We start from the raw sequence: 26327 nt of genomic DNA, 5'->3' as shown, positions 1-26327 counted from the left end.
ATAATTATATTTTTAATTTATTAATTTATTAATATTAGTTACGTTAAAGAGTTTAAATAGTTTACGGTAATAATTAAATATAGCTAATCCTATTTTTATAAATTATATAGTAATTATAAAACCGGTAAGTAATAAAATTAACGTCTCGGTATTTATTACTGAGAGAGAGTTAAATAAAGATCTAGTCGTTAAACTATAATTATAAAGGGTTCATAATATTTTTTTATATTCTATTTTAGTACCCCGGAGCCTTAAAACGTAATAACGGCGCTAATTAAAGGCCGTTAAATACCGGTTTTAATATAATTATTATATAGTTATTAAAGCTATTACTTTAATTAGTTTTAAAATAAATAGGGAAGGGCTAGTTATTATAATAGCTAGTTAAAATAGTTTTAAATATAGCCGCAAAGCTTTATATATAGTAATTAGCCGCTTTATAATAAGCTTTAATTTATTAAAGCTTAAAAATAGTCTTTTTAATATACTAAATTATAATTAAATTAATAAAATAGAAATTAGTTTAATTTATAATAATCTCGGTAATAATAGAGTTTATAATAGGGGTAATAAGTCTATATTTAATAAATTAAACAAAGTTTAGTTAAGATATTTTTAAAGTTTATTATTTATTAAAAAAGTTATAAATTTATCGTTTTTTAAATAATAATTTTATTAACGTAGCCTTAAAGAGCTAGCTTTAATTTATTTATATAATATAGTTAAAGGCTATTATTAAAGCATAAAATATAAAAAGAGGGGTAACAATAAACGGGTTAAAGTATAATAATATATAGGCCGGCGCTCCCGCTACTTAGCTAGGTATTCGGGTAGTTAGAATCGAGCTAATAGTAATTTATATAAGTATATTATAGTACGTATTAATAGTAGGTATTAATAAAAATAAATAGGAAGGAGAGTTAAGGCAATAATGAGGTGTGGGGTCCCCTGGCTCACGTCCCTGTAATGCTCAAGGTCGAGTCAGGGATTCATGCTGTAGCCTGTAGGTCAGATATTATGGGTCCGAACTCATGGTAAGCCTTCAGCTTACCTCCATGAGGCCAGAGTTCTGCTACTTTAACATCCCGCGTGTCCGATATGAATCAAGAAGTCTGGTCCAAATTGTATTTTCATCGACATTACGCCACTCCAAATTGCAGATTAATGTGTTTCTCGCTCCCATGCTTCTCTATTCTAGGACAATTTCTAACTTCTCCAGCCCTCTGAAGAAATCCCGTCGATAACCAAAGCCAATGCCTATTCGCTGGAAAGCACCCGTGGCATTCTGATGGCGCAGGAGAAGCATAGCATGCTCAGATATGGCAAGACAGTGAACCTCCAATAAGAGTCCCCCATTAATGTCCTCCGCGAGCCTGCAGTAGTCCAACCCGGCGACGATCTCTTGCTTCCGCGCCTCATATGCAACTAAGTTGCCCGTGAGGCGATCGACCGCGTGGACATCCTGGCCCGGGTTGGAACTAAAGCTGAACTTTTTGACGCCGTCCACGCAGACACAGACATCGTCCCACTCCCGAAGCTGTGATCCGGAGCTCCAAAGATTTCTCAAAAGCCCTCGAACACGGACACGACTCAAATTGGCCCCTTGAGCAACCGCCTCTGATGGCTCGATATTTACACTGCGACTTTCGTCGAGCAGCTCCATCGCGGTCAGCATCTCAAATTCGTGCCACATGCGAGCCTCCAGGCCTATAGGAAGACTCACCCAAGACCAGCTCGGGGCTCCTGCCGTGCCTGGGCATCCTACGTCGGGCCCAGATGCTTTAGAAACATGCCACAAGAGATCCTGCGCAAATGTTGCCCGCCATAAACCTGCCATATACTCGTTGTAGGCGGAAATAGCGGCCAAATATCGTGTTGCCAGTCCCGCGAGCGCGTCAAACCTATCTGCTGGGTTACTCAAGCTCCGAGCCGTATATGACTCTACTATAGCATTCCATGCACGCCAGAGCTCCTCGGGTTCCGATGTACGGCACTCAGCAAGAAATTTGCGCACATGAGTGGTAGGAGGCTGAACAGAGTTAGAAGATGTCTCCTCGACATACTCGCCACGTCCACATGCCCAGCTAAATTGCTGGCCGCCCCAGAAAAGCAGCCGCGGCGACAAATGCTCCTCCTGAAGTGTCCATGCCCGAAGGGACAGCGGGGTCCTTGAGCGGAGACCAGCAGGTGCCGTGGGGTTCACGGTCAGCCAAGAGGTGTCGATGCGGCATGGCTTGACTTGTTTTGACCACGCAAGACGCGGCATCAGCAATGGCTGGGTGGCCTTGGTCGTCATCGTTGCGCAAATGGTGACAGCGGCGTTGCCGTAGACTTCCTGCATATGGTGTATCTCCACCTCCTTGTCTTGAACGTCGTCCTGGATGATGCATAACGAGTCAACCCATAGCAAGCATAGCTCAAGTCCGCTTTCTGGGTCGCTTAACCGCCGGGTGATTTTGATAGCATCGCGGACCGTGCCAGGAAGGTTTTCAGTGTCAAACGGTTGATATCGGCTCTCCAGATTAGCCTTCAGCGTCTGTCCCTGTTCAACTAGCTCGTTCTCATCCTCACTGAACGTGCCAGTGCCCCAGCAATAGCTCAGAGCTGCATAACGCGGGGCTTTGCCGTTCATGATATGACTCTCGCTATCGACCAACTCGGCTCGTGAGTCAGAGAGCAGGTGAAGAAGCCGAGTAGGCCTGCGGTTCGAATATGCGAGGTTGCCACAGTCAATGTGACATTGTTCACACACCCGAAGCCAATCTTTAATCTGCTGGAAGATGATATCGTCCTCTGAATTCCTCGACAGCTTCATAGGGGGCTTGGCGTCTATTATTGATGCACAGCCGACCATCGCCACCGGCATTCTGCTCTCTCCATCTTCGTTGACGTAAATCTTTATTGCAAGGCCACCATCGTCAGCGACCAACTTCGCGCGAACCGACGCCGGAGAACGGCCCAATACAGCAGCATGGTCGGCAGTTACGCCTTCGAGAAGCAGCGCCTGGCGAAAAATGCGGCAAGTGACGCAGAGCTGAGCACATCTGTCGAGAGAGGCATAGTTTTCGTGAAAAACCACAGCCTTGGGTGGTAGAATATTGTGGCGCCTACGGAAATCGAAAAGAGCCCGAATCTGTTTGCAGCCACGGCATTTTTGCTGTCTGTCCAGATCGCCGAAGTCTTCAATGGTAGAAAAGCCATCGTCCTTCTTCCGTCCTTGGAACAACCACGACATCATCCTTTGCGAAGGCTCAAATGGCTCAGAAATGTTTGTTTTCTATTTCCACATTCTAATCCCTTCGATAGCCTGTAGATCATGCGCAGCGCCTCCCTGAGCACATGGGTGGCTTTATTAGTTTGCGGCTGTGTCAGGCTGACTTCCTTGGCTCGGCGAATCGCATCTTGAGACCCAATTTAGATGCAAGACATCCGAGTTCAGCCATTCCTTCGCTTATGCACGTCCGCGCGTTCTTTTTTCACAATCAGGCTGTTGGTTTTCGGGGTATTTCCTGTATGCATCAATCGACAAACTAGCCCCAATTGTTCCACTGCTGTAGCGCAATATAGCAGTCATATTTTGAGTCATCACTTTTGCATGCCGAGCGCGAGGAGGTTTGTCAAACCACTTGCATGTTTGAGCAGGTACTTTTCACGTGCCTTACTTCACGAGGAATCATAATCATGTAGCGTGCTTCCTGAATCTTGTCGTGAACGCAGCGAAAAAGATAATGAGGAGGCAAGATTTATGTTTTACACGTCCTTGATTTTGCGTTGATAAATGTACCAAAGCCTTTCAAAGCCCCCACGCCTCTTCAATCATCAGTATATGGCTCTACATCAGCAAGCTGTTCTTGGTCAAACAGTTCAGCAGCTCGAGCCTCCGAGGCATCTGCGCAAATTTTCCAGATATCCGCTACCACAGCAGCGAGCGCGACAAATCTGCACAAGTTGGTTAGCCTGTATCAAGATCATAAAGTGCAAATCAGAAAGCTCTTGACGTACGATGCCACCCCAGCTACACCGCTGGCCGCCTTCTCAGGACCAGTTGATCCATACTCGCGAAACGATACGGCAAAGGACCAGTCTGCGGCGGCGAACCCCGCAGCAAATAGGACGCTGATGAGGAGTGTGACGCGGCGGGTATTTAAACGGCTTTCTTCGGTCATCAGGGGACTCGGCCGTTGAGATGAAAAAATTGCGGACAAAATGAGAGTATTGGCAAAGAGTGAAAAACAGCTCTGGAAATGGTCCAATGATAAGCATACGGTCTAAGAAGATTCTAGATGGCGAGCTTCACTAGGGGAGGGGCCGAGAAAGTTGACGCACTAGAGCAGAGGATCCCCATGGAATTGTAGGCGGCATCGGGTGATTGAGTTCTAGTGGCATTGATACAAAGGCCGCGATGCCGGCCATCATAAAAGCAAATTGGGTGAAGAGGTACACGCCATGAACGGTGAACCAGTGCAATCTGATCATGACGAAGTTTTCGAAGAATCGATCGGCGGCAGTGTCTTGAACGGTCGATTTGCTTCGTATCAGGCGTAGTTTTGCTGTTATAGTAAGATCGTAGAATCTGAGGTTCCCAAGCTCCCGTTCTCCAAGATATCAATCTCAATTTTCTGACAGGAGGCCTTCATCGAGAAAGGCATATCTGAGCATCTGCCTAACGCCACATCACATGACTAAAGAAGCATCCGATACGTTTCCGTCTTATCCTAAGACATCTTGTTGCCTTGCCTGCAGGTAGCGTCTTTTCTTGGGGACACCAGCATCGATCGTTCTTGGGAAAACTGACAAAGCAACCAAGAGTCATGGGGCGAAGCTGCTGAGTCTATTTATGGGGGTCATGTCTAAGCTGCCTGAATCTCAGCATTCCTTCGACGCCTGCGCCACGAGCTGTGCCAGATATAAGCCGGCAAGGCAGGATTAAAGGCGAGGCTTAGCAATAGCTCGATATTGCGCAGAGGTGAAATGACCTGCAAGACTCTCCATTTTGTGAATGGGCCAGGAGCGACCCGTAGCGATGTTGATGTTTTACGACTTTACTCAATTTATGGAAGAGCTGCGCACGTCCAATACCATAATGTCGGGAAACTATTCCGGTGTCTCCTCTGTTTTGTTCAATGCGTTCTGAGATTTGCTGAATACGTGGGCTACGTGTGTACATTTCATTGGTGCGCCAAGAAGACACAGCTGCCTGATACATTCTTGCATCCCCAGTGATGAGGAGTAACTAAGATAAGTAGAGGAGAGAGTGCAAAACGCGTGCATCTATCAAAACATCATCAGCAACTCCACCGCTTGGAGAGAAGATCTCAACGCTCATAAATCCACTCACCTTGCGGATTCTCGTAAGCTTTGATAAGCTTAAAGCCTCTTGACCAACATTCTTCATGTCGAGAGCCAGTGCGAGACTATTGTGTATCGTTCTTGCTCATTCAAATCTCCAGTGTTACTCTTTCACATGGCGTGTCTGTTCTGCGGTGGTCGGGATTGGCAATCTGTGATCGGTTGGGAGAGCCTCCGGCGGGGTATACAAGGCGGCTGCCCTCGGTGCGCCTTCCTGGACCAATGTATCGGATTGGCTCAGACTGGTACGCAGCAGAACGCAGACATCTATGTTAGACAAGACCACAAAGACCAGCACTTAAAAGTCTTGAATAAGTCGTTGAAAGATATAAGGGTTGACGTATTCACTACTGATGGTAAATTACACCGTACTAAGCACTACTGGCAAGAATCTTCAGTAGATCTCGAATCTCAGAGGAGACGGTCTGATGTGCCATTATTTACATCTTTACTCCCACAGCTAATAAATGATTCTGCAGGCCAGGAAGAAAACCCGTTACATCTGAAGAAGATCGCGGCTCACCTTCCGGGAAGCACAAGCTCCGAGACAACATTCCGGACTATCAAAGGTTGGCTCAATGAGTGCACTATAAGTCACAAATGCCGTCATGGAAATAGCAAGCACGGGCATGATCAACGAGCTTCACCTAAAAGACTTCTTCAGATCATCGACGATAAAGTCATTCTGAAGGAGAACGTTGGGCAACAGCCTTATGCATGTTTAAGCTATTGCTGGGGTGAGAGTGCCCAAATAATCCAAACCAAACAAGACACAATCGAGCACCGCCGGAAAAGCATTCCTTGGAATCAGCTTAATGCAACATTTCAGGATGCAATAACTGTCTGTCGTCATCTTGAAATCTCATATCTATGGATCGATGCACTGTGCATCATACAGGATTCCGATGAAGATTGGAAGGAACAGGCTTCGCAAATGGCTAATATTTATGCGAATGCATATCTCACAATCGCAGCAACAAACTCCAGCGACGCATCTGGTGGCTGTTTCAGGAACACAAGCGAAGAATACATGTCTAAACTCTTGCCGGGGTACAAAGACACTTATACTCGGCAGAAGCTTCCCAAATTACCGCTCATGTCAGATGAAGCTGCGATAGGAGAGAGCCCAAACTGGCCACTTTTGAGTCGTGGATGGGCCTATCAGGAGATGCGACTCTCACCACGCGTACTGCACTTCTGTGCGCAGGAAGTGGTATGGGTCTGCCGGGTTTCGCAGAAAAGCGAGAGCATGGACAATGATGAGGATTTGACCTCCAAAGGTGCATGGAACTCGATGGTCTACCCCTACGTTCCATATAGTGTCCTTGAGAAAGACCCACAATCCCTGTGGTATCGAACAGTAGATGAGTACTCACGACTTAGACTCAGCAAAGAGGAGGACAAGATGGCCGCCCTATCTGGACTAGCCGAACAAATGCAACATTTACGGCTTGGCGACCGATACTTGGTGGGCTTGTGGGAGAAGACCTTACTTGTCGATCTTCTCTGGCACCCGACAAGGCATAACGTGGTTTCAAAAGCACGCATCGCCCGCTATCCGTCCTGGTCATGGGCTTCATCACCATTCCAAGTCCAATGGTTCTTTGGAGTCAATCAAGCCCTGAAATGTACGCGAATTGATGACATCGAAGTCATCAACCGAGGTCCGAGCCACCTGGCCGACTGCATAGAGGCGAGAATCACATTGAGAGCTCCCCTTCTAGACGCCAGCTGTTTGCTTACCGCGTCTCAAGCCCATATTCGTCACAAATCAGGCACTTCCGGACATTGTTCGCCATTTGATCACTTGTATGCCGACCCGTACCACACCGTCATTACAAATCTGGATCACTTGTGGGTTCTTTCCTACAGATTGGACTGCAGATCCTTGATCACAGATTTGAGTTCCGCAGAACTCTCTGGCTACCTCATCCCTTTGGCCTCGAGGGGCGGTTCCGGGCTTTTTCTTGATGCTATTCATGTCCGCAAAGAACCGAGTAGCGATTGTTACAGGCGAGTCGGTTTAGCTAGCTTATCTCATCCAGCAGCAAGCTCCTTGACACGCCGGGAGATAAAAAACAAACTCCAGGAAAATGCGTCGACTATAAGAAGGCTAATAGAAGATCTGCCAACACAACGGATTACCTTGACCTAAGGGAAATCACGCTATCAAAGTAGTCCGAGATCTGTCATGAGTACATGAATCTGATTTTCATTCAATACTACATTCTCCAGCATTAAGTGACCAGAACAGTATAAGCTCATGCCATTCTGTTGGATTCCAGGCAGTCGGCAGAAAAGATGTATCTGGAAACCGGATAGAGCCATACGGACAGCCCCTCCAATTGCACTTCTGAGGGATCATGGGCTCTGCCCAATTCGTCCTCCGGCTACCTCCATAGGCAGCAATGAACATCGCTTCATTGACCTTCATGCCAACCATACGGTTATCCTACTAACGCGTATACCAACATGTCTAATGCTTTAGCATTTTCCATCTTACGTATCCAGGATTGGGGGCCAAGGGGTGAACGTTCCCTAATTATTGAGCGATAACCCCTCTAGCCATATTCACTTGGTTTCTCGGCCGGTACTAATATGCGCACAAGGCCTAAAGCTGTGACATGACTGATGAATTAAACAAGGATTAAGCTCTCCGAAACGGGGCCCTGTGCAATCGTCGTGCCGTGTCCAGACTCACCAGAATGTGCATAGTTGAGTTCATTTCGAGGCTCCCACTATGTTAACCGCCATAGAACCCCATCCCATGATACCATCGATTCTATCCCAGTGGAGTTGCAATCTCCATTCTCAATTTTCGAGGCGTTGCGGAGGTTCGGCGGGGTTCGGCGAAGGTTTGCGGACTTGCACTTGGAGACATCAGAAAACATCCGAATAACGTCACGGCGGAAGCAAATGATCAATGTGACGGGACAACTTCGCAAACATTTTGACTCAGCTTCTCCCAAAAAATACTGTCAAACATGACATAAGATTATCCCACATCCCAGTACTTTGTAGACAAGGTGTATTTCTCTTCAGATGAGGTATCTTGAGGATGAATCTCGTCGGTGATGGATGTAAGACATAAAAACCCGCAACCTCGAACCCCTTCATGTTATCATCAGCATAGAGTCCAGAGTGTAGGACAACAATCGCCCTCCGAAAGAAAAGCTCCGAGACACGCCCATTTGATAGGAGCCTATCATCCCTCAGTCACAATGACCCAAGACCCAGTATCCCCATCCCCAATCGAAATAGCCCACCTCGGCCTCCGAACCCCAAACCCAACACCCCTAATCACCTTCTACAAAACCCTCCTCAACGCCCACATCGTCCTCCAAAACAACTACATCTCCGTTCTAACCTGGGACAGAGAACACCACCGCCTCGCGATCCTTCACAGCCCCACTCCATCAACCTCTCCCTCCCCCTCCTCTTCCTCTAATGACACCGCTCTTCCCCCCTCCAACGACCCGCCGCCATCCACCGGACTTGACCATATCGCCCTGAAATTCGCTTCCCTCAATGACCTAGCCCGCATGTACCACGCCGGCAAAGCGGGCGGGATAGAACCGCATCTCTGCCTCAATCACGGCGTGACGACGAGCTTGTACTACAGGGATCCGGATGGAAACCAGATTGAGACCATGATTGAGAACTACGACAACCCCGAAGATGTGTGGAAGCACATGAATAGCCTTGATCCGTCAAACACACGAGGGGTCAGATTTGACCCGAAAGATTTGTTGCGACTGTAAGCTTGCAAAGAATGTGGCACAGTCGAACACGAGCAGGCGAACTGGAGGCAGAACTCAAAACGACAAGACTCTTTAGCGAATCTTGAGGTCAATTACTTCGAGAATGATGGACATCGCAAGTTCTTCATACAAGTATTACTATTTACTATGATTATGCAAGGCAGCAGCGCTGCCAGGGTACCTTCACGATTACTTTATCCACCGTGATATACAAGAGTACCAACTATGTACGCTGTGGAAGCAGTGTGTGCAGGCAGGCTTGTGTGCTTGCGTCTATGTCCATGGTATAAGGCCGTTTCCATACGGGTAAAACCGTCAATGCTACCTCCGTCATCTCAATCGCAAAAAATCAAATGTCTTGACTCCATTTGTCCATGTATAATGCAAGCTTTTAATAACAAACACCTCTTTCTCTTGTCACAACCTTCGCATACCTGGATACCAGTAGAATTCTACCAGTTGCAGAACATGAAGTAGTGGTTGATAAACAGGTTGTAGACGTTGATGATGATGAGTGGCAAGGGATGGTACCAGGTGAAACCGGTGACGAGGCGCCATGTGACGACACCGACCATGGCACCAGTCACAATCAGGGTCCAGATGATGCAAAGAAGGCGCATGTTGCGATACTTGTTGCTCTTGTGTGCCTTGGAGTCGCCAGAGGCAGCCCAAAGAAGCTCAATGTTGAAGAGACGGTCTTTGATAGCGGTGAGGTAGGCGTAGCTCTGGACCGTCATGGCATGCTGCACATTGAAGCCATATTTGGCCTTAGCCCAGCAACGCATGAGGATGACACCGTAGAGAATCGAAGGGATGGCAAAAGCTAGGTTCCAGAACTTGAACCATTCCGGGCGGATAGCAAGGAGAAGAGTGCCGGCAATAGGGGCGAGGAATATGTTGAGTGAAACTGCAGCGTAGTACAAGAAGCCTGCGTTTGGTTAGATGGATGGCTTGACGCTGTGTCGCTGTGAAGGAGAAGAACAAACCTGAGAGGTAGCAGATCTTCTGCATCAGGGTGAGGTTCGAGACCCAAAAGTGGCCGTTGGTAAGAAGAGTCGTTGAACCACGAGCCCATCGCATCTGCTGGGAGAAGAAGGCGCGAGGAGAGTTGGGGCAAACACCGGTGGCGAGGCAGAGCGGGATGTACTTGACCTTCCAGCCGCGGTCAACCGCACCAAAACTGTGGAATGTCAGCCATAGATCCTACATATTGGTGGGATTAAATTTACCCAGTGTGAACATCCTCAGAGAAGCCAATTTCGGCTGTTCCGCCGACCTCGACAAGAGACTCACGGCGGTAAAGAGCATTGCTCCCAACGCAGATTGAGGCTCCCCATCTGTTGCGATTGACCTGCACGACACGATAGAACAATTCCTGAGTGGCACCCGCACCCTGCTCAACCCAAGTTTGGTCGTCAGTGACACGGAAGTACTGAGGGCTCTGAACCAGGGCCGTCTTATCGTCGCCCAAGTGCTCAACCATCAATTCCTTAACAAAGTCAGGGCGTGGGCAGAAGTCGGCATCGAAAATGGCAAAGAAGTCTCCGCTGGTCTGCGCAAATGTCCATCGAAGATTGCCAGCCTTTCGGAGACGGGGCCGGTCATCGCGAACGGAGTAGTTGAAGCCATACTTCTCAGCGAGGAGCCGAACAGGTTCCGAGTTGCCGTCGTCCATGACGTGGATCTGAAGTTTAGACGCAGGCCAATCAATGTTGACAATGTGCTTGTATGTGTTTTCCAGGATTTCAATGGGCTCGGAACAGCAGGGGAGGTAGATATCGACAGTCGGGGCGTTCTCTTCGGTAATGGGGAAGCGCTCAACCAGATCCAAGTGAGCTTTGTAGTCCCAGTCTCGTCCAATGATCCCGACGGCGTAAGAGATCAACAAGTAGATGCACATTGCTCCCGCGAAGACGCCATACCAGTAGAATGCCGGGGCAGAGAGCGCGAACAGCCACATTCCAGCGCCGAGCGAGAGGAAAGAGAAGATGCCAAAGATGTACAGGAGCAGTCGATTGGTGTGAACGTAGCTGAGCTTCTCGGTGTCGTTCGGGCACACCGGCAAGACCAAAGGTGGCTCTTCTTTGGGGCAGTAGGTTGCGCGAAAACGGCCGTAAAGTCTCTTGGGAAAAGACTCACCCGATGAAGGTGGAAGAGCGGTCGTATGCGTCTCTTTTGCCTTCTCGGGGTCTGAAATGACAGGCGGAACATGACTAGCTTCGACATCCGTCTCGGACGAGGATTGGTGATGCACCTTTTCGTTATAGACCGGGACTTCTCTAGCCAGCGGTGAAGGCTCCTGGTGCTTGTTAGTTGGGTTTAAAGGTACGATTGATGAACAACCTACGATGCCAGGTCTGCTTAGACGGTGGTGCGAGGAGTCGGCCCAACTGGATCTCTGGCCTGATCTGTCTGTGGTGTCGTACGGATGTGTTTGTCCAACGGCGTTCTGGAATATGTCAGTCCCTTTCCTTCAAGCCTGAAGCCATTGCCAATGGCACTTCATGTGAACGTACCACAGTGAAAGTTGAGTCACTGGCGAGGGAGGGAGCCGCGCTCGAATCATTGTCGGTGTCGAAGGGGTTTGAACCGAACGGATTAGTCGGGGGCGTCAGGCTCGAGTCGGGAGAAGCTCCCCGTGGTGTAAGAGGACGCGACATTATGATATTAGGTCGCGGTAGAGCGACACAAGCTCCTTTCACACAAGATTACTGTTGGTTTAGGAGATCGAGGGTTGGCTCGGGCTGGCAGTAGAACGCGTGCGCGGAAGGGGTGGTGAGGCAAACGAAGATGGCTTCAAGTGTCCATGTACTCCTGATAGGTCCCCTCGAAGTAGACGTTAGGGTCTCTCAGCAGCGAACGCGGGGGAGAGCGTGACAAGAGCTCGAAGTTGGTAAAAAAGAGAGCAGCGAATGTCGTCAAAGCGAGTGACTGAAAGTTGAAAGGTAGACCAGCCTCGTGGAGTTGAGCTAGCGAGCGGGCGAGTCGGCGAGGGTAGCACGATGATGGTAGCGGAGGACTGGTAGCCAAAGTCTAAGGTAACCTCTAGGTGCAACGAGTGGGACGTAGGGAGGAAAGGTTTCGTTCAAGCTAGGCCACACAGACGACGGAATGACGGAGGAGGAGAAGGTGTAGGTTTCCTAAGGAGAGGCGAGGTAAGGTGAGGTGGAGGGGAAGACTGGTAGTAACCGGGATTGGATTGTGGTGAGAGTGCAAGGTGAAGCTGGGACAGGATGGGGCTGGTGAATGCAGCGGACCAGACAGGCAGGTTCATCACAGCGTGGAGAGAGGAAGGCGCGGCTACCTCACGGAACACGGATATCCCAGACAGATACGCGAGCATACGAGAAACAAGAATAAACGGCCTCGAGAATAGGCAGCGGAAGACAAGGCAAGCTGTAGTAGCAGGCCACTCCAGGCCAAGCAGGAGTGAACACACCGTCTTGCTTCCTCCTGCAAGGATATGAATACGGTATCACGGCCACGGAATGAGGCACGAATACGTACGGTAAGGTGGTATCCCGTAGGGAAGTACTTCATTGCTAGGCTAGGCTGGGCTGCTTTGGCCTGCTTCCAAGATGGCCCATGTTTATTCGTCAAATAATGTCCGGATCGAATGTACTTTCTGCAAAGTGAACATGGACATTTTTCTGCCCCTGCCATGAATATCCCGTGAGTCGCCAGTCCACTCGGGGCTAAGGTGGTGAGTGGGCAAGTGAAAAGGATCGTGGCAGGGATATAGCGACCATTGGACCGTTTGGCGGTTGCAAGGGCTGGTTCAGTGCGGGCATGTCTCTCATGTCTGCATGCGCTTAGATGTCTGGTTACGGATCGTGTTGACTCCCGTCGTATGCGAGCCGTGGCAATGGCCCGGTGGGAGAGATGTTGTGACATCACCACTGGGAAAGAGTCAGAATACCTACTGGCCTTAGCCGGTGTCATTGCAGCTGGACCCAACATCTCAGATTCAGGCATGGCAGCGTAGCAGCGTGCTACGTAAGGTAGCTGAGTAAGTTGGCTAGCTCAAGGCTAATGACTGTAGGATACTGTCCATGGCCGAAATCTGCATGGGAGGTTGACAGTTGCCGTAGACTGCAGGTGAACCGAAAAGCCCTAGGAGGGAAAAAAAACTTGGGTTCAGGATTTTCACATGGCTACAGAGTAGGCAAAGTACCGGTACAAGAAGCCGTGTGTGGGGATGAAAGGAGAGGCTGGACCAGATGGAAACAGACAATGAGAGAAGCTGGGTAGAAAACGACAGATGGCTTGAAGAGTCAGGAAGAATGAGAAGAGAATGGGAATCAGAACCTGATGCCACGCCGGAGTGGAGTGGGGCCGATCGGAGTGGACTCCGTACATGATTGGGCAATGCAGGTCGCGGGTATTAATGAGGGAAACATTCGCCTGCCATTTCAGATAGAAAGATACCTTACTCCGTACCTACCTATCTATGTAAGGTATGGGCGCAAAGACGGAAGGCGTCAGATAATACATCTCAGGGGAGAGTCCCAGAGGAAGGATACAAAAGATCAAAGCAGGGTTGTGGGAAATAAGGTAGTTGTCCCGCGCCCGCCATACACGGCAAACCGCAAATCAGGTGGCAGGTAGGCGGGCTGGCGGGAGTCGCGGGGGAGACAGGGTGGGCAAGAACCGAAAAGCCACCTGCATCATCAAACGTGGGCTTATTTCCCGGTTTGTCTGTTGCATTCGCGGCGTCTTTGGGCTAACATTTTAGGGCAATTACTCGGAAGATTCTTGCATGCGCAAACATCAGAGAACGAGACGAGGTGGGTGAGAACATACCTTAGGTCGGGATGGATGGATATTGGAAAAAGCCCATGGGCCTGGGAGGAAAGAGCCGCCAAGACGTTACCTACCTTATCGGCAAGTGCAACGGAACCATGAGCTGACTGTCGCAGTACGTACCGGATCATGAACAGGGGTAGATCTGCAGGCGCTGCTAGCGTCAACCACCTCACGGGCGCCAAGGCCCCAGAGGGAAAGTCGACATGCGACTTGCTCTGGGAACTTGTAGGAAGGAGCCACGAACGGCACGAACTGCAGCCACCACAGCGCCTCATCGTGTCGGGTTCCTTCCAGATGAGCAGCTACTTGCTCTATCTTCCTTCCCGTCTGCTGTGGCCTGTTTTGTTGCACCTGCCTGCCTGTCGTGATTCATACCTATCTCTGAGATTCGTACTCGGGTACCTTAGATACCTTAGACCCCCACCCCTTCCTCTGTCAGACTGCTGCTCCTATCTTCCACTTGTGCCTCCTTGCTCGCAAATTATGTGTACCGAGTACGTCGGATAAGAATCAAGAAGGAACACCGCAGAACGGAGATCGAAGACGAACCACGGCAAGGGAAAAAAAAGGCAAGAGCAGGGTTTGCAGCTGTCGAGCAGGCTGTCCCTGTCAAAATGGACGGAACTTTGATGGTCAGAGCATCAATCTGGACCGCCATTTGACAGCATCGACCGGGATGCCGATACCAGAGAGCGAACCATCCCGAACACATCCACGCACTATCGACGTCTATTCTTCAAAGTGCAGCAAGTTTGCCGGCCCTTTTCAAACCTGCAATCTGCTCAGTGCCGCCATCATCGAGAAAATTCTGATTCAACGTCTGCCAGCCTGCTAGCTAGCTTCTCCGACCCGCCGCGCTACGCAGATAACCTTGGAACTCAAAAACACAAAGCGTTGAGCTAGCCCACGGTGGGAATGGGCCCACGATTGGCATTCACTGAATCACTGCTAACCACATTACCACGCTACTAGACCCGAGACGGCGGCCGTTGCTATCAGATCGACCATCGGCAGTCGCCAGACTGCCTGAAGCTCCATTCCTTCAGCTGTCCTGGGATCTGGGAACTTGCAATCATGAAGAGAGACACCAGCCTCCTCTGTCTTCCTGAGCTTGTTCCACTTTCCAACACCCCGTCTGTGGCTTGTGGGTTTCTCCAACGAACGTCTCCCCAATGACGGACGACCAACACCAATCAACAACGCATACCTACCTCTGTCAAGTCTCTGATGGCCGAAAAGCAACACGCTACTCGTATTGCCACTGCAGCACATGCAAACAACGCCAGCGACTATCCCCCCTCATACGCATCCTGTCTCACTGGCCAACCGATACCTTCTCCAGCCCCAAAGCCGCCTTGGAGGCTCAATACCACGCAATTGGGCCACCGGTTCGAGACCGTTTCTTCCTTGGCCCGCCCACTATTACCCAACTACATACATACGCATACGTTGCCCACGCTAATAAGCTAATAAGCGTAAACCATGACAGCATCCACCTCTGAGGCTATTTCCACATCCTCATTCGCTGGCGCGTGCTCTCTCGCCTGTTTGACGGATAGCTGGTCGTTGTCTTTCTGTGGTGTTTCTTCCTTCTGCTCCTTAGCCCAGCAGTCTCCGTCGCCGCAATTTCCTTTCTGAATGTGCAGCAGCATTGCTGGCCGCCGCCCACCCGTCGCCCCTCTGCCAAACATCGCTGACGAATCCTTGTCTTACACGGCGCTTGGCCTGAGCAACGATGACGCTTCATCAGGTCGCTTTGCGGTCACGAAGTCTCGAGTAAAGCCTTTGACTATTGGCAATGGCTCAAACGAACACTGGCGATCGGGATCTTCTTGGAGGTGATCAAGCGCCGTCAACAGAGAATGTACCGGCGCCAACCGGGCTCTCTCTACCGACATTGACGGTCCGATTCCTTATCTGATCGGGTCATTCTTGAATAATTTCGCCTGTCGTTCTCGCTCTCGAGCCCTCACATCCCGCCATCCCATTGGAACAATGGCCCCCAAGACTCCTCCGCGCCCCATTTACAACAAATTCTATCGGACCCACCATGCCATGCGGGCAATGGAAGTCTCGACTCACTTAGCAGAGTCACTGAACATAATATCGACGATTCACACCCGCCACGTTGATCCGGTTCTCCAATACCGAGACATGGCAAGCCAAAGCCAGCTGAACGGCCGGGGCGGCCTGGTTTACCCTGATCTTGTGCCCAATGTCGCCCGCTGAAGCTTCCGCTTTCATTGGGATGAGTGATCTGGAGTTCGAGGCTGCATCCTGGGGTACTGTGCGCTGAAGCGCCGCATCGAGGCACTTTGTTGCGGCGTAGCGAATAATCGCACACTCACAGCGGCACATATCGGAAAGTGACAATCACATTGGTCCCCAAGAACTCTCACAATGCTGGCTAAATATCCGCGAAGAAGGGGGCAACAGTACGTAAAACCTGCCTAAACTGCCCTGCTCATCTTGGTTGCTATCCTGCAGCACATCATCGGCAAGAAGACAGGAATCAAACGAAAATTCCGTGATCCCTAACTCCTCTCCGCCGCCCATGTCCATACGTTGTCGTCGCCGTTTAAGCTGCCCGTTGTCTTGGCTGCTTCGGCATGGCGGCACGCGCGCCAAGCCGCCAATACGAAAGAATGGCGCGCCAGATAAGGTCCTGGTCTTTCTTCCTTGGTTTTTCCTCACATCGTCAACATTGAAACGACAACGCCAATTCTGCCGCCGCTTCTCGCCATGTGTGGATATCAAACTATTGTTCTGCGACTGTCCTACGGATCTTGCTGTGCCGGATTGAGGCCACTCTCCGAGGCGTGGATCTCGATGACGCAGCATCTTGGTACAATTTCCTTTTCTCTTCTCGTCGACTTGCATACGGAGTAGAGTTTACCTGAATCCCCGTCACCCCTTTGGTGTTGGTCTCTTGGCCTGTAGGCTGTGAGGCAAGCCGCAAACCGACCAGTTCAGTCTCCCTCTTCTCGAATCCCGCTCCGCCCAACCCGCCCCTTTCCCATCCATCTCCGCCAAGACCGTGCACACCATCCCACCCCCATCCATCATCCATGCCACATTGTCCCCATCAAAAAAACATCCCGGCAACTGATCCTTTGCGAGCGCCGAGATGCATGCTGCCCACCACCAACTCATGGAAAACGAGATTGCCATACGCGTTCCCAGCACGGTTCGTCAAAAACGGTCTTCCGCCTGCAGACTGGATGCTGGTAGTAAACAACACCAGCCCATGAGCATCAATCGTTGGCTTACTGCATGCTGATACCCCTACTGCTCACGCCTAATGCCCGCATCGGACCGCCATACACACGCTCTTGGTACCAAGCGGCAAGAAGTAGCGATTTTTTTCCTACCGTATTACAGCCGTCAGTGGCTGACAGTGTCTCTGTCCAGCTTGAAAGAGGGTGTTCAGAAGAGGCTGGGGCTTAGTATACGGATACCGGAGGCGAGGTAGGCAAAGTCGTTTAGAAGATGATTGGCAGTGCTATGTTTAGACGGTGCTCTCTTTCCGGCTTGGCTGCCTGGGAGGCCGCCATCTCCTCTGGATGCCCTGATTATTGGGAGGGTGCCTGTGTGTGTGTGTGTGTGTGTGTGTGTGTGTGTGTGTGTGTGTGTGTGTGTGTGTGACCAACGATCTCGCAGTAGAGGGTGTCACTGCCCAAGCAAGGTACGCTGCTTTTGATTAACCCTCCAACCGAGATATCGGCGCGAGCTCCGAGATCTTTCAGAGCTTCAAGGCTAGCCTTGCTGTTAATCACGTAAAGCTGGTGTAAACTCTCTTGGGAATGAGACTAACATCTTGATAATATCATAGATGAGATTGAAGATTGAAGACACTGTTGCAATGCCTTGATCTCATGGATCGTGTGTTCAGGGCGTGGGACAGGTTCTCATGCTCTCTCTATGCCATTATGTATTGATTAAGTACAATGTCTTTCGAGGTACAACCACCTCAACACCAGTGCTATTTTGAACCCCATTACTGCTTGAAACCCGGATATCATCAGTAAACCAGTCAAAAACTGTACTCCAAGCCGTCATCCCGTTCCTTGTCTACGCAGACATGTTGATAGTAGCAAAAACAAAAGTATGTAAATCTACATAGCCAAAGCCGAAAGCGACAGCAGAAAAGCCGAAGACAGGCCCAACACCGAAAGCGCGCCTCTTCCAGCCGCGTTCTCGTCGTTGCTCCCGCTGCCGCTGCTGGAGCCGCTGTCGCCATTGTCGAGGTCCATGCTAAAGTGAGCCGCGCTGAAGGTGATGTTCTCCGGTGAGTGCCATGCCTCGGAGCCAAACTCGACAAGGCCGAGCCATGAGTCGCTGTCAATCTCGCCAGAGTCCAGGACAAATTTGAGCAGCGGCGTGATATCTTCGTCGAATTGAGTGACATCGGAACTGTCGCGCGTGACCCAGGTAAAGACCTTTTGGTTGCGCTGGTTGGTATCGAACCACAGGGAGCTGGAGAGGAAGCGTGTCAGCATCACCGCGACAAGGTACAGAATACGAGAAGGATCCCAAGTCGGGGTGAACTGGGAGAAATGCTTACAACTCAGTCGAGCCGAGGGTGATGTTGGTGAGGATGGAATCGCCCATCAGCGGGTACGGGTTTCCAACCTTGCCCAGCCAAATCATAATCTCCGCCTCCGAGTCAATGGGGTTGTATGTCTTGGTCTTGTTCTTGTCGACAAAGAAATCCCACGCGGCATTGGCGACGACGTCGCTGAGCTCGGCTTTGCTCTCCGCCCAGGTGGTGGCGGCAAAGTCGCGAGGGGGGTCGTTCTCGGGGTTGCCTTTGCGCATGGTCCATTGCGTCGCCAGGCGCATCGTCTTGATGGCGCTCAGCTTGGTCGGCAGCTTTGTGGAGTTGAAGCGGACATGAGGGAACGAGTGGACGTTGTTCTTGTCGTCTTCCCAATTCCAGTTGGCGTCGAAGGCCGGGACAGATTGGTCAACCTACGCATCGCGAAGAGCATCGTGTTAGTGGATGTGGTGAGGCTATGAGAGGACTAAATGTCCGAGCATGGGATTGGAAAGCTGAGAAGGATGGCAGGTGGAAGAAAGCCACGATGGAGCTCGTGATGGTATGCAGGTCCGAGGCAGGATGATGGGAGCGGGGTGGTATGGTATGAGTAGGAGGGGCCATGATAGGAGCATTAAGGTGTAGAAAGGCTCTGAAGCCCAAATGCGACAGCTCGTCACGTCACATCACTTACCGACACGCATGAGGAGCCATTCCCAACAGGGTTCCAGGCATTTGACTGGACTGCAGATTTCTCGTATTATTAGCTTGGTTCACGACAAAGGGTAGAGCGAGTGTGCTGTGCTTCATTTATCGTGACGGCGTTTACGTGGAAGTAGATGTTGGTGGATGATCTGGAGTCAGACCTAAGGTAGAAGGTCAATGGGGGATTCACGTACAGATGAATCGGGTATCTGAGCTCGTAAACTTGTTTGTCTTGCCGCAAATTGTCGTATCATACGCAGCAGACGCGTGACGAACAGCCGTCAGGCCGGCGGCAAGAAGAACTGCGTTTCTCATTTTGTTCGCGCCGGAGATGTGGTGAGACGATGGGGAGGTTTAGAATGGGCTTGACGTCAAATGCGATTTTCGTATTAGTGGGTGCAAATGTGCTGATGAAAGACCGTGGCGATCAACCAAAACACTTTCTTGATTGCAAGAGAGCTCGTTGGGAAGATACAATGACGAAAGGTGAATAAAACGTCGGAGTGCAGACCGGAGGACGACGGTGGCAGGCGATGAGGATGGCTGATGGGGTCCGATGGGATGAACTACTGTCACAATGTCACTCTCTCAGTCAAATTGACGGGACCGGGGAGGCAGGCGCAGGTTGAGGTCTGTGGGTGGAGCAAAAGGAAGGAAGGGAAAAAAAAAGATGACGATGAGGAAGGAGGGGAAAAAAAAGAGAGACACTGCGAGAGAAGGAGGCTAAGGTAGCCTACGGATACAGGTCTTTGGTGACATTCCTCACGTTCTGGGCCCAGCTCGCCTGCCCATCCAAAAGCTGAGAAAATATTGGCAGGAGGGGCTGAAAAAGGACAGGAACCAGAGCTTCGACCCTGCCCGCTTATCTCGCGTCGAATGACAGCGGCATGACCCAATGCCATAGGGAGGTAGCTACTGGAAGGTGAGGTGAATCCGGGGTCGATGATTCGGTTGTGCTCTCCCGTTTGGTGTTGGCAATTCGCATTGGCATTGGCAATAGCATTGGCGGCAGCATCGAATTTGCTGGCTTTGTTTGGCAGCTACCTGTTGTCCTCTCTCATTACATCACCTCACCTGAAGGTACGGAGTACCTCACTACGCTCACTCATTCACCTTGGTTTTCCTCTCAGTAGCTTCGAGGGGAGGTAGCTCTAGCCTCAGCTAGGCTTTTCTCTGAGCCCGGCGCATGTGGGCGAGCTAAAAAACAAGCATATGCACCATCTCTTCCCGATTGGGAAAAAGGCGTTTGCTGGCCGTCCATGGCCTGGTCGGGATGGCGCCTGTGGCTGCGCTGAAGAGATAAGATCCAATGTCGTCAAGTGGTGCTTTGGATTGTAACTCTGAGTTAGGTACTCCGTACCTATGGAATTTGTCTCGAAGCATATAATGATGAGTGTGGTGGGATGATTGAGTGAGCGTGAGCTTTGAAGTGGGTGAATGAGCGAGCAAATGGTCCGTTTGAGTAAGATTGAGAAAGGTCGAGTGAGTGAGCTGATGAGCATTCGTCTCACTGGAAGTGCACAACACCCATTGCATCTCACACAAACTAACAATATCCAGCAATCGCTTGCTTTCTTTTATGAGTGGAAAGTGAGCTTGTCGAAAATAAAGCATTCGCAATGACTCATTAACAATTGACAATCACGAACATTTCACATACCATCTGAGTACACATCGTCGAGAGAGGCGCTGGCAAAACTCCAACAGGCGGGCATGTCTCCACCTTGGACATGGCTGACGATGAAATCTGACACGCAATTCCGTGCGAGCCACCGTGATTTTAGGCGGTCCTGGAGCTGCCAACATGAATGTTAGTTGGTCTACCTATCAACAAGTGGAAGGGTAGTTACGAAGCGTCCCAATAGACTCGACTTGACGAGCTTCATTGTTTGGTATAAGCGAGGTGTTTGCGCCCTATCTCTGAGAGCTCTCTATCTATATCAGAGAAGCCAACGCACGTATGGGTAAACGACATGAGATCGATACTGCAAACCTGCTCCAAACCACTTCAGTCAACACGAAGAGTGAGCAGAACGGGGACGAAGCATTCCTACTACTCACCAAGCTCATGTCGCCTGGATGGTCAGTCGACTTCACTGAGCCAGTCTCTGCCACACAGCTTCCATTATTCGGGGTCTCTTACGTGGTGTGAGATGAATGGGAGTCGCCTCCAGCCTTGCTCTCAAAGTCTCAATTGCACACGCTGAGGCCCAAGCTGTCGGGCGGCATTCTTCGCCACCATTCAATGCCCTGCTCCAGCTCACTCATAATGCCTTCGGGCAATTCCCCAATTTCCCAGAGCCGCAATGAGTTTAACTTAACCATAAATCGCAATGCAAAGCGCCCTCCACGCCTTAGACGACCTGCAAGGCCCTACAGAGCCTAGAGCGTGCGTTAGTAAGCCGCTCGAGCAGTGAGAACGCTTCGCCCGAGTCATGTTGCAGTGCCTCTCCAACTTACGCCTACCGGGCTTCTCGGCCACCGTGTTAAGCCTCAGAGCAGCAATGGCTCGTAACCCGTAACATGCCCAAAACAGCATGGTGATGGGCGAGGGCATCCAGGGGTGAATACTAAAGGGATAGATCGTATCCCCCAGAATCTCGTATTTGCCCGCCTCTCCAGTACATAATCGCAGCGTCGCCCCCCGTTAGGTTTTCTGTTTCAGTCATCCTTTCTTCGCACAGCAAGAATCTGACCGAACGAGCATGTCGAGGCTCGTACAAATCCGATGTTTTGGGTGGTGACCTTTTGTCGGATTACGATGCCACAATGCGTCGCCCACCACCACTACCAACACCGCGGCACCACCTGGCACTGACAAAAAAAAACGCCAATAGCTTGGATCCTTGGTATCGATGCAAAGATTCGGCGAATCGACGACTTGCCAACCCCGGACTTCGACCCAGCGAAACACAAAAACAACGGTCGCGGGATAAGGCCCCTGAAACCCGCCTCATCCGAAGGATCAAAGGCCGCACCATCACCAAGACCACCAAGAACACCAAGGCCTTGATGTCTCCAGCGACCTGCAGCTTCGTCGAGACTGCAATGACTCTAATTCGCCTGGGAAAAGGCGATCTCGCCACATGAAAGGGGAATACTCTGGGCAGAGTGCCGCTGTATCCGTTCGCCGACACACCAGTCGGTCGCCCTTATCACGGTCCTGGAGCATGCAGATGCAATCCAGAATCGGGACGGACTTCACGACCCAAGGTTAATGTGACAGGAACGGCTTGAGTATTTCGACTAGCAGAAGCGCTTGTCCAGGAGGACGACTGGCGTTCCCAGTCGAATGGGGATGGACAGCATCAGGGAAAAGCCGTTGGCCAAAATCGGCGAGAGACTGACCCGATCAACCGACCACGAGCATAGACCCGATGAGTCGACGACAACGATGAGCCGCCATACCAGGCCTGATTGAGGGTGAATCCGCGAAAGGAAAGGGACGCCTTCTACCCAGGCTCTTCAATGCGACTCAAGAATGCCACGCCACGACCCAATCGACCCAAGTTGAGACAGAGGGCCCCATCAGCCCTCAAGTTCTCCCTCGCCTTCTCGAATCCGAACCTCTGTGCCGTCCCACGATCCACCTTGCCGAGCCTGTAATCAACGAGGCGTCGTCAGCACCGACAGGGGATGATGCTAGACCTGGTGGGAACCTGCGTCTCTCCGCTCTTGGTGCCAACTTGGCAATCCGCTGCACTAATATCCGGGGGGGCCAAGTGACTTTGGTCTGCCCAGCCCAGCGTACAGAGCGGTGCTGTAGTGCTGCTAGTGCTGCTGTCATGCTAGTAACGGTGTGTCTCTCTCCCTTCCACCGCATGTTGCACCTCACACACCCGTTCTTGTTTGATGTACCGTAAGCTTCGCCTGCCCGCCTTCAAGAGACGAACTTCTGTGGGTTTGCTTCTCCATCCGTCTCTGACCGCTTCGTCGCGAATCGTCCCACACGGGCTTGTCGGTACTAACAAGCCATCACCAACGAAGAACTGTATTCGCAGGTATCGACGCCGAGGTTCGTACCAAGGACGCGAAGAAAATCTGCAATCATCAGGCACTGCAGTGCTCCGTAATCCTATCGATCTAAAGGGGATCTCCTCGCAAGTATCCGTACAGATAGCATGTCAATGTGCTCATCGCATGGGGGAGCCACCCACACAGTTCGAACTTTGTACCCCCGATTGGGCGCGCACATAAGCACGTCAAGCTGGGGAATCAGTTTCATCTTGGTAGCCATCGCGGTACCTCTGTCTGAAGCTTTTGAACAATGGCACCCGGCCGCTGCTCATTCGCTGGCAGAACCACATTGTGAGGTGCGATAAAGCGTCTTGCAATTACCGTGCGAATGGGCGTCCGGGCTTTTGAGTATAAAGTCTAGACTGCCTTTCGCTCTCGTTGTGGATTCAGTTGTCTCTGTCGTCGTCACATTGTGGGACAAAAGCGAGAGTCTCGAGCCAACGGCAGGCTTCGTTTGAGGTGTGGTGGCCCCCCCTGGGGCAATTGCTCGACTGAAGTGGCTTGGCCAATGATGGGCAAGCGTCTCATCCCACCGTCTGTGCCTGAAGATCGCGACTCCAAGCCTATTAGGTAGTCTTCCTTCTGCTCCAGGTCTGCATGGTACATGTACATTTTGCCGAATTTTTTGATGCACTCTTTGAAGTGTGGTGTTCATGTTGCGCCACGGCCATTTGTGTGAGACATTTGAGCTTAACGAGACTCTGTTAACTGTTTGCCTCTCGAAGTGTCTGGCCCATGGCGGCTATTGGATGATTGCATATGCTCCCTGTTGATTTGCAGGCCCGAAGTTGTCTTTGGCAGATGGTCATTGGAAGGAAGCCAACGGATTGAGAAGGTGAGGCGACTACCTTGAGAAACCACTAGGCTCTAGCAAGTCTCAGTCTCGGCGGTATTCTGTGGCCAGTAACCCAGTGTGATTTTCCGTAATGAAGGTCCCTCCATGGACCCCCGTCCTCGTCTCCTGAATTCCGCCACTCCGATGAAGGAGGAGGGCGGGAGCTTGGAGGAGGGGTGGAGAGGAGAAAGAAGGCAGAGGAGGGTTCGCTAGTGGTGTCTCGCGCAGCTGTCAGCTTTGAATCCTGTTCGGGCGCTGAATCACCCCCTACAGGACACGAAAGCTTTGGAGCTCATCCATTATATCGTCCGTAAAGGCGGCACCGACGTGCTTGCCCCAGAGAGTGGCCTGAATCGATGGCGGAAATAGTATCGCATTGCTGGCGGAGGACGCAGAATGGCTGAGCTAGAGAGGCTCAGCACTCCCCTCATGGGAGCTGCGAAGCCGACAGACAGGGTCGGGATGACCCCTTGGGAAGTTGTATGGGTAAAACGACAAAGCAAACGGACGATGGCGATCAGCGAGCATGTCAAACCGATCCTAGTCTCCTACCTTAATTCTGAGGCGATAGAGATTCCCATGTTCATTGCGAAATGGGGCCACCATTGGGGGTATCTCTGCCGTCTTCCTTGTCCATCGCGTTATAGAGTGGGTATGCGCTGTATCTGACGACGAGCAGCAAGCGTCCGCCGCCAGTTGGAGTCCAATTCTTCAAAGCGTTCCGCCAGCGCCAGGGGAGTTGTGGCAGATGACGATCGCTGGTGGGAGGGTCTCTCCCTCTAGTCGAGCGTAAGGAGTACTGAGTCGGGGTCGGTCAGTAATTTCAAGATACATGTATTCCGAAAAGACCTCGTTCATGATAGTCTGAAAGATCCGTCACGCGCCGGCTGGGCGGGAAGCAAGCACCTCGGATGGGCTTCTGATCGCGTATGTAGCAGAGCGCTCCCCGCTGACTCTGAACAGGCGGGTGGGGTCTATTCATTAACCATGCGGGTTCGCAGAATGGTGAAATTCCAGGAACAAGTCTCTTAGGCGCGCAAAGTGGAGTGATGAGCGCTGGTACTTCCCCGACGGAGTCTTGAGAGGGACGTTGTGACCACCTGTTGCTAAGCATTTAGCCAAACCGAACCAAGGACAGTGGAAGCGCCGCGGCGGCACCGCCAGTGCATGCGCGAACGCCATCCCCGAGGTGGACGGGAAGTGAAGCAGTCGAAATGAGAAGAAGAAAGCAGCAGATATTGACATGGCAAAACCTGACCTGACAGAGTGGGTGCGAATCTGCTGGAGTCTTGGAGGCGCTTTAAGCTTGAAGGAATTGCCTCCGACATGATCCCAAGCTTCTAGACTTGTCTTGCCTGTCGTTGCCTGTCTTGCCGCACTTTCTTCTCTCATCCCTCCCTGCCCTGCTGCTTCTTTCCGCATCTCGATAACAAGATGGGACGTGGAAACTGCTCGGGTAGCAATGCACCGCAGTATCTACAAAAAGACATTACCAGCAAGAGCAGCTTCCATAATCGACAAAGTTCAGAAACTCCGGGCTGAGGTACCGGTTCGAGATGATGTCACAGACTGCAAGGCTCAATCAAACTTGACAGGCCAGCGGGCAAGTGAGGCTAAGACAAATTCAGGTCCCTTGCTGGCATGCCTGCCACGCTTGCCATGCCTGCCATGCGGTGCCGTGCTAGTGCAGCAGTTGGGGCCCGGTCGGTAGTGAGTCTCTGCTCCTGCTGTTCCGCGCACTCTGTGACAGGGGTTCATCTGGGAGGGAAGGGGAAGTGACTTTCTGAGTTTCCTACGGTCCCAAGGAACGGAGAGGAACGGTAGGAACGGACGGTCAACACTCGGACAATGACATGGCAATGTCAGATGTCAGTGGAAGGAAAGCACGCTCTTGACGTCTTGTCACTTGAGGCTTCAAGTTGAGAGAAGGGAAGAACAGACGGAACCCAAAGGCAAAAGCGAGGAAGGCATCCAGAGGACGTCACTACGTATTTCATCTGCCAAGCAACTACGGGGGCCCCTCCTGATGTATCCGTAACGGCCACTCAATTTCACCTTTTGTCTGCGCTTGCGGCTTGCCTTAGTCACTCTGCTAAGGGACGGGCATGTGTAGGTACTTTTTACCCAATTTTCTGGGCCTCTCCAATCTCCAACTGTTCTCGAAGTTACAGGTCCCCGTACGTACTCCGTACAGAAGTATCGCTAAGATTTGTGAGGGCCCCCAGTGCCCCCCTCGGCTCACCAGATGGCCCCGATATTCCAGCCACCGAGGTACTTCATCTCACCACTAGAAACTAGTACCGATCCGATGTACCTC

The 26327-nt window shown here is 51.1% G+C and overlaps 8 protein-coding genes across 8 annotated transcripts; 2 read left to right on the top strand and 6 right to left on the bottom strand.

Moving 5' to 3' along the window:
• Window positions 1–1717: 1717 nt before the first annotated feature.
• BDZ83DRAFT_543221 (heterokaryon incompatibility protein-domain-containing protein) lies at window positions 1718–2611 on the bottom strand (the record flags this gene model as incomplete). The annotated part of the gene is made up of 1 exon (XM_060503418.1): window positions 1718–2611. A coding segment is annotated over one exon (894 nt), but the record flags the coding sequence as incomplete, so codon positions are not given.
• Window positions 2612–3711: 1100 nt separating this feature from the next.
• BDZ83DRAFT_154212 (uncharacterized protein) lies at window positions 3712–4707 on the bottom strand. Its single transcript, XM_060501346.1, has 4 exons — window positions 4327–4707; window positions 4003–4238; window positions 3862–3939; window positions 3712–3810 (listed from the first exon to the last, which is right to left on the bottom strand). The coding sequence occupies exons 1-4, from the start codon at window positions 4474–4476 to the stop codon at window positions 3744–3746; spliced, it is 531 nt and encodes a 176-aa protein (XP_060358385.1). The 5' UTR covers window positions 4477–4707; the 3' UTR covers window positions 3712–3743.
• Window positions 4708–5845: 1138 nt separating this feature from the next.
• Window positions 5846–7072, top strand: BDZ83DRAFT_555919 (heterokaryon incompatibility protein-domain-containing protein; the record flags this gene model as incomplete). The annotated part of the gene is made up of 1 exon (XM_060503520.1): window positions 5846–7072. A coding segment is annotated over one exon (1227 nt), but the record flags the coding sequence as incomplete, so codon positions are not given.
• Window positions 7073–8570: 1498 nt separating this feature from the next.
• Window positions 8571–9372, top strand: BDZ83DRAFT_767949 (Glyoxalase/Bleomycin resistance protein/Dihydroxybiphenyl dioxygenase; the record flags this gene model as incomplete). Its single annotated transcript, XM_060515298.1, has 1 exon — window positions 8571–9372. One exon carries the CDS (start codon window positions 8571–8573, stop codon window positions 9108–9110), a length of 540 nt encoding a protein of 179 aa, XP_060358383.1. The 3' UTR covers window positions 9111–9372.
• A 190-nt stretch (window positions 9373–9562) lies between these two features.
• BDZ83DRAFT_592458 (family 2 glycosyltransferase) lies at window positions 9563–11770 on the bottom strand (the record flags this gene model as incomplete). The annotated part of the gene is made up of 5 exons (XM_060506537.1): window positions 9563–10038; window positions 10097–10290; window positions 10340–11406; window positions 11458–11559; window positions 11627–11770. The coding sequence occupies 5 exons, from the start codon at window positions 11768–11770 to the stop codon at window positions 9563–9565; spliced, it is 1983 nt and encodes a 660-aa protein (XP_060358382.1).
• Window positions 11771–14465: 2695 nt separating this feature from the next.
• On the bottom strand, window positions 14466–14954 carry BDZ83DRAFT_641946 (uncharacterized protein; the record flags this gene model as incomplete). The annotated part of the gene is made up of 2 exons (XM_060509584.1): window positions 14466–14635; window positions 14878–14954. Coding segments are annotated over 2 exons (247 nt in total), but the record flags the coding sequence as incomplete, so codon positions are not given.
• A 3077-nt stretch (window positions 14955–18031) lies between these two features.
• On the bottom strand, window positions 18032–19473 carry BDZ83DRAFT_592448 (concanavalin A-like lectin/glucanase domain-containing protein; the record flags this gene model as incomplete). Its single annotated transcript, XM_060506535.1, has 4 exons — window positions 18032–18392; window positions 18481–18887; window positions 19148–19197; window positions 19353–19473. 4 exons carry the CDS (start codon window positions 19471–19473, stop codon window positions 18032–18034), a joined length of 939 nt encoding a protein of 312 aa, XP_060358380.1.
• Window positions 19474–21351: 1878 nt separating this feature from the next.
• Window positions 21352–21821, bottom strand: BDZ83DRAFT_154061 (uncharacterized protein). Its single transcript, XM_060501345.1, has one exon. It carries the CDS (start codon window positions 21713–21715, stop codon window positions 21476–21478), a length of 240 nt encoding a protein of 79 aa, XP_060358379.1. The 5' UTR covers window positions 21716–21821; the 3' UTR covers window positions 21352–21475.
• Between the last annotated feature and the right edge of the window lie 4506 nt (window positions 21822–26327).

Source organism: Colletotrichum acutatum, assembly GCF_030867785.1.
Source record: "Colletotrichum acutatum strain CBS 112980 chromosome Unknown BDZ83scaffold_191, whole genome shotgun sequence".
Classification (NCBI taxonomy): domain Eukaryota; kingdom Fungi; phylum Ascomycota; class Sordariomycetes; order Glomerellales; family Glomerellaceae; genus Colletotrichum; species Colletotrichum acutatum.
Note: the sequence above shows the minus strand (reverse complement) of the source record. Positions and strands in the feature narration are given on the sequence as shown.

What these genes read in the sequence shown, in the direction of transcription:
- BDZ83DRAFT_154061 (XM_060501345.1), bottom strand. Translation starts at nt 21,715, where the DNA reads ATGCCCTCGCCCATCACCATGCTGTTTTGGGCATGTTACGGGTTACGA.
- BDZ83DRAFT_154212 (XM_060501346.1), bottom strand. Translation starts at nt 4,476, where the DNA reads ATGATCAGATTGCACTGGTTCACCGTTCATGGCGTGTACCTCTTCACC. An exon ending in CATGGGGATCCTCTGCTCTA is followed by an intron (nt 4,239 to 4,326) that starts GTGCGTCAACTT and finishes GACCATTTCCAG; the next exon opens with AGCTGTTTTTCACTCTTTGC. An exon ending in GAGGCTCGAGCTGCTGAACT is followed by an intron (nt 3,811 to 3,861) that starts GTTTGACCAAGA and finishes TGATGATTGAAG; the next exon opens with AGGCGTGGGGGCTTTGAAAG.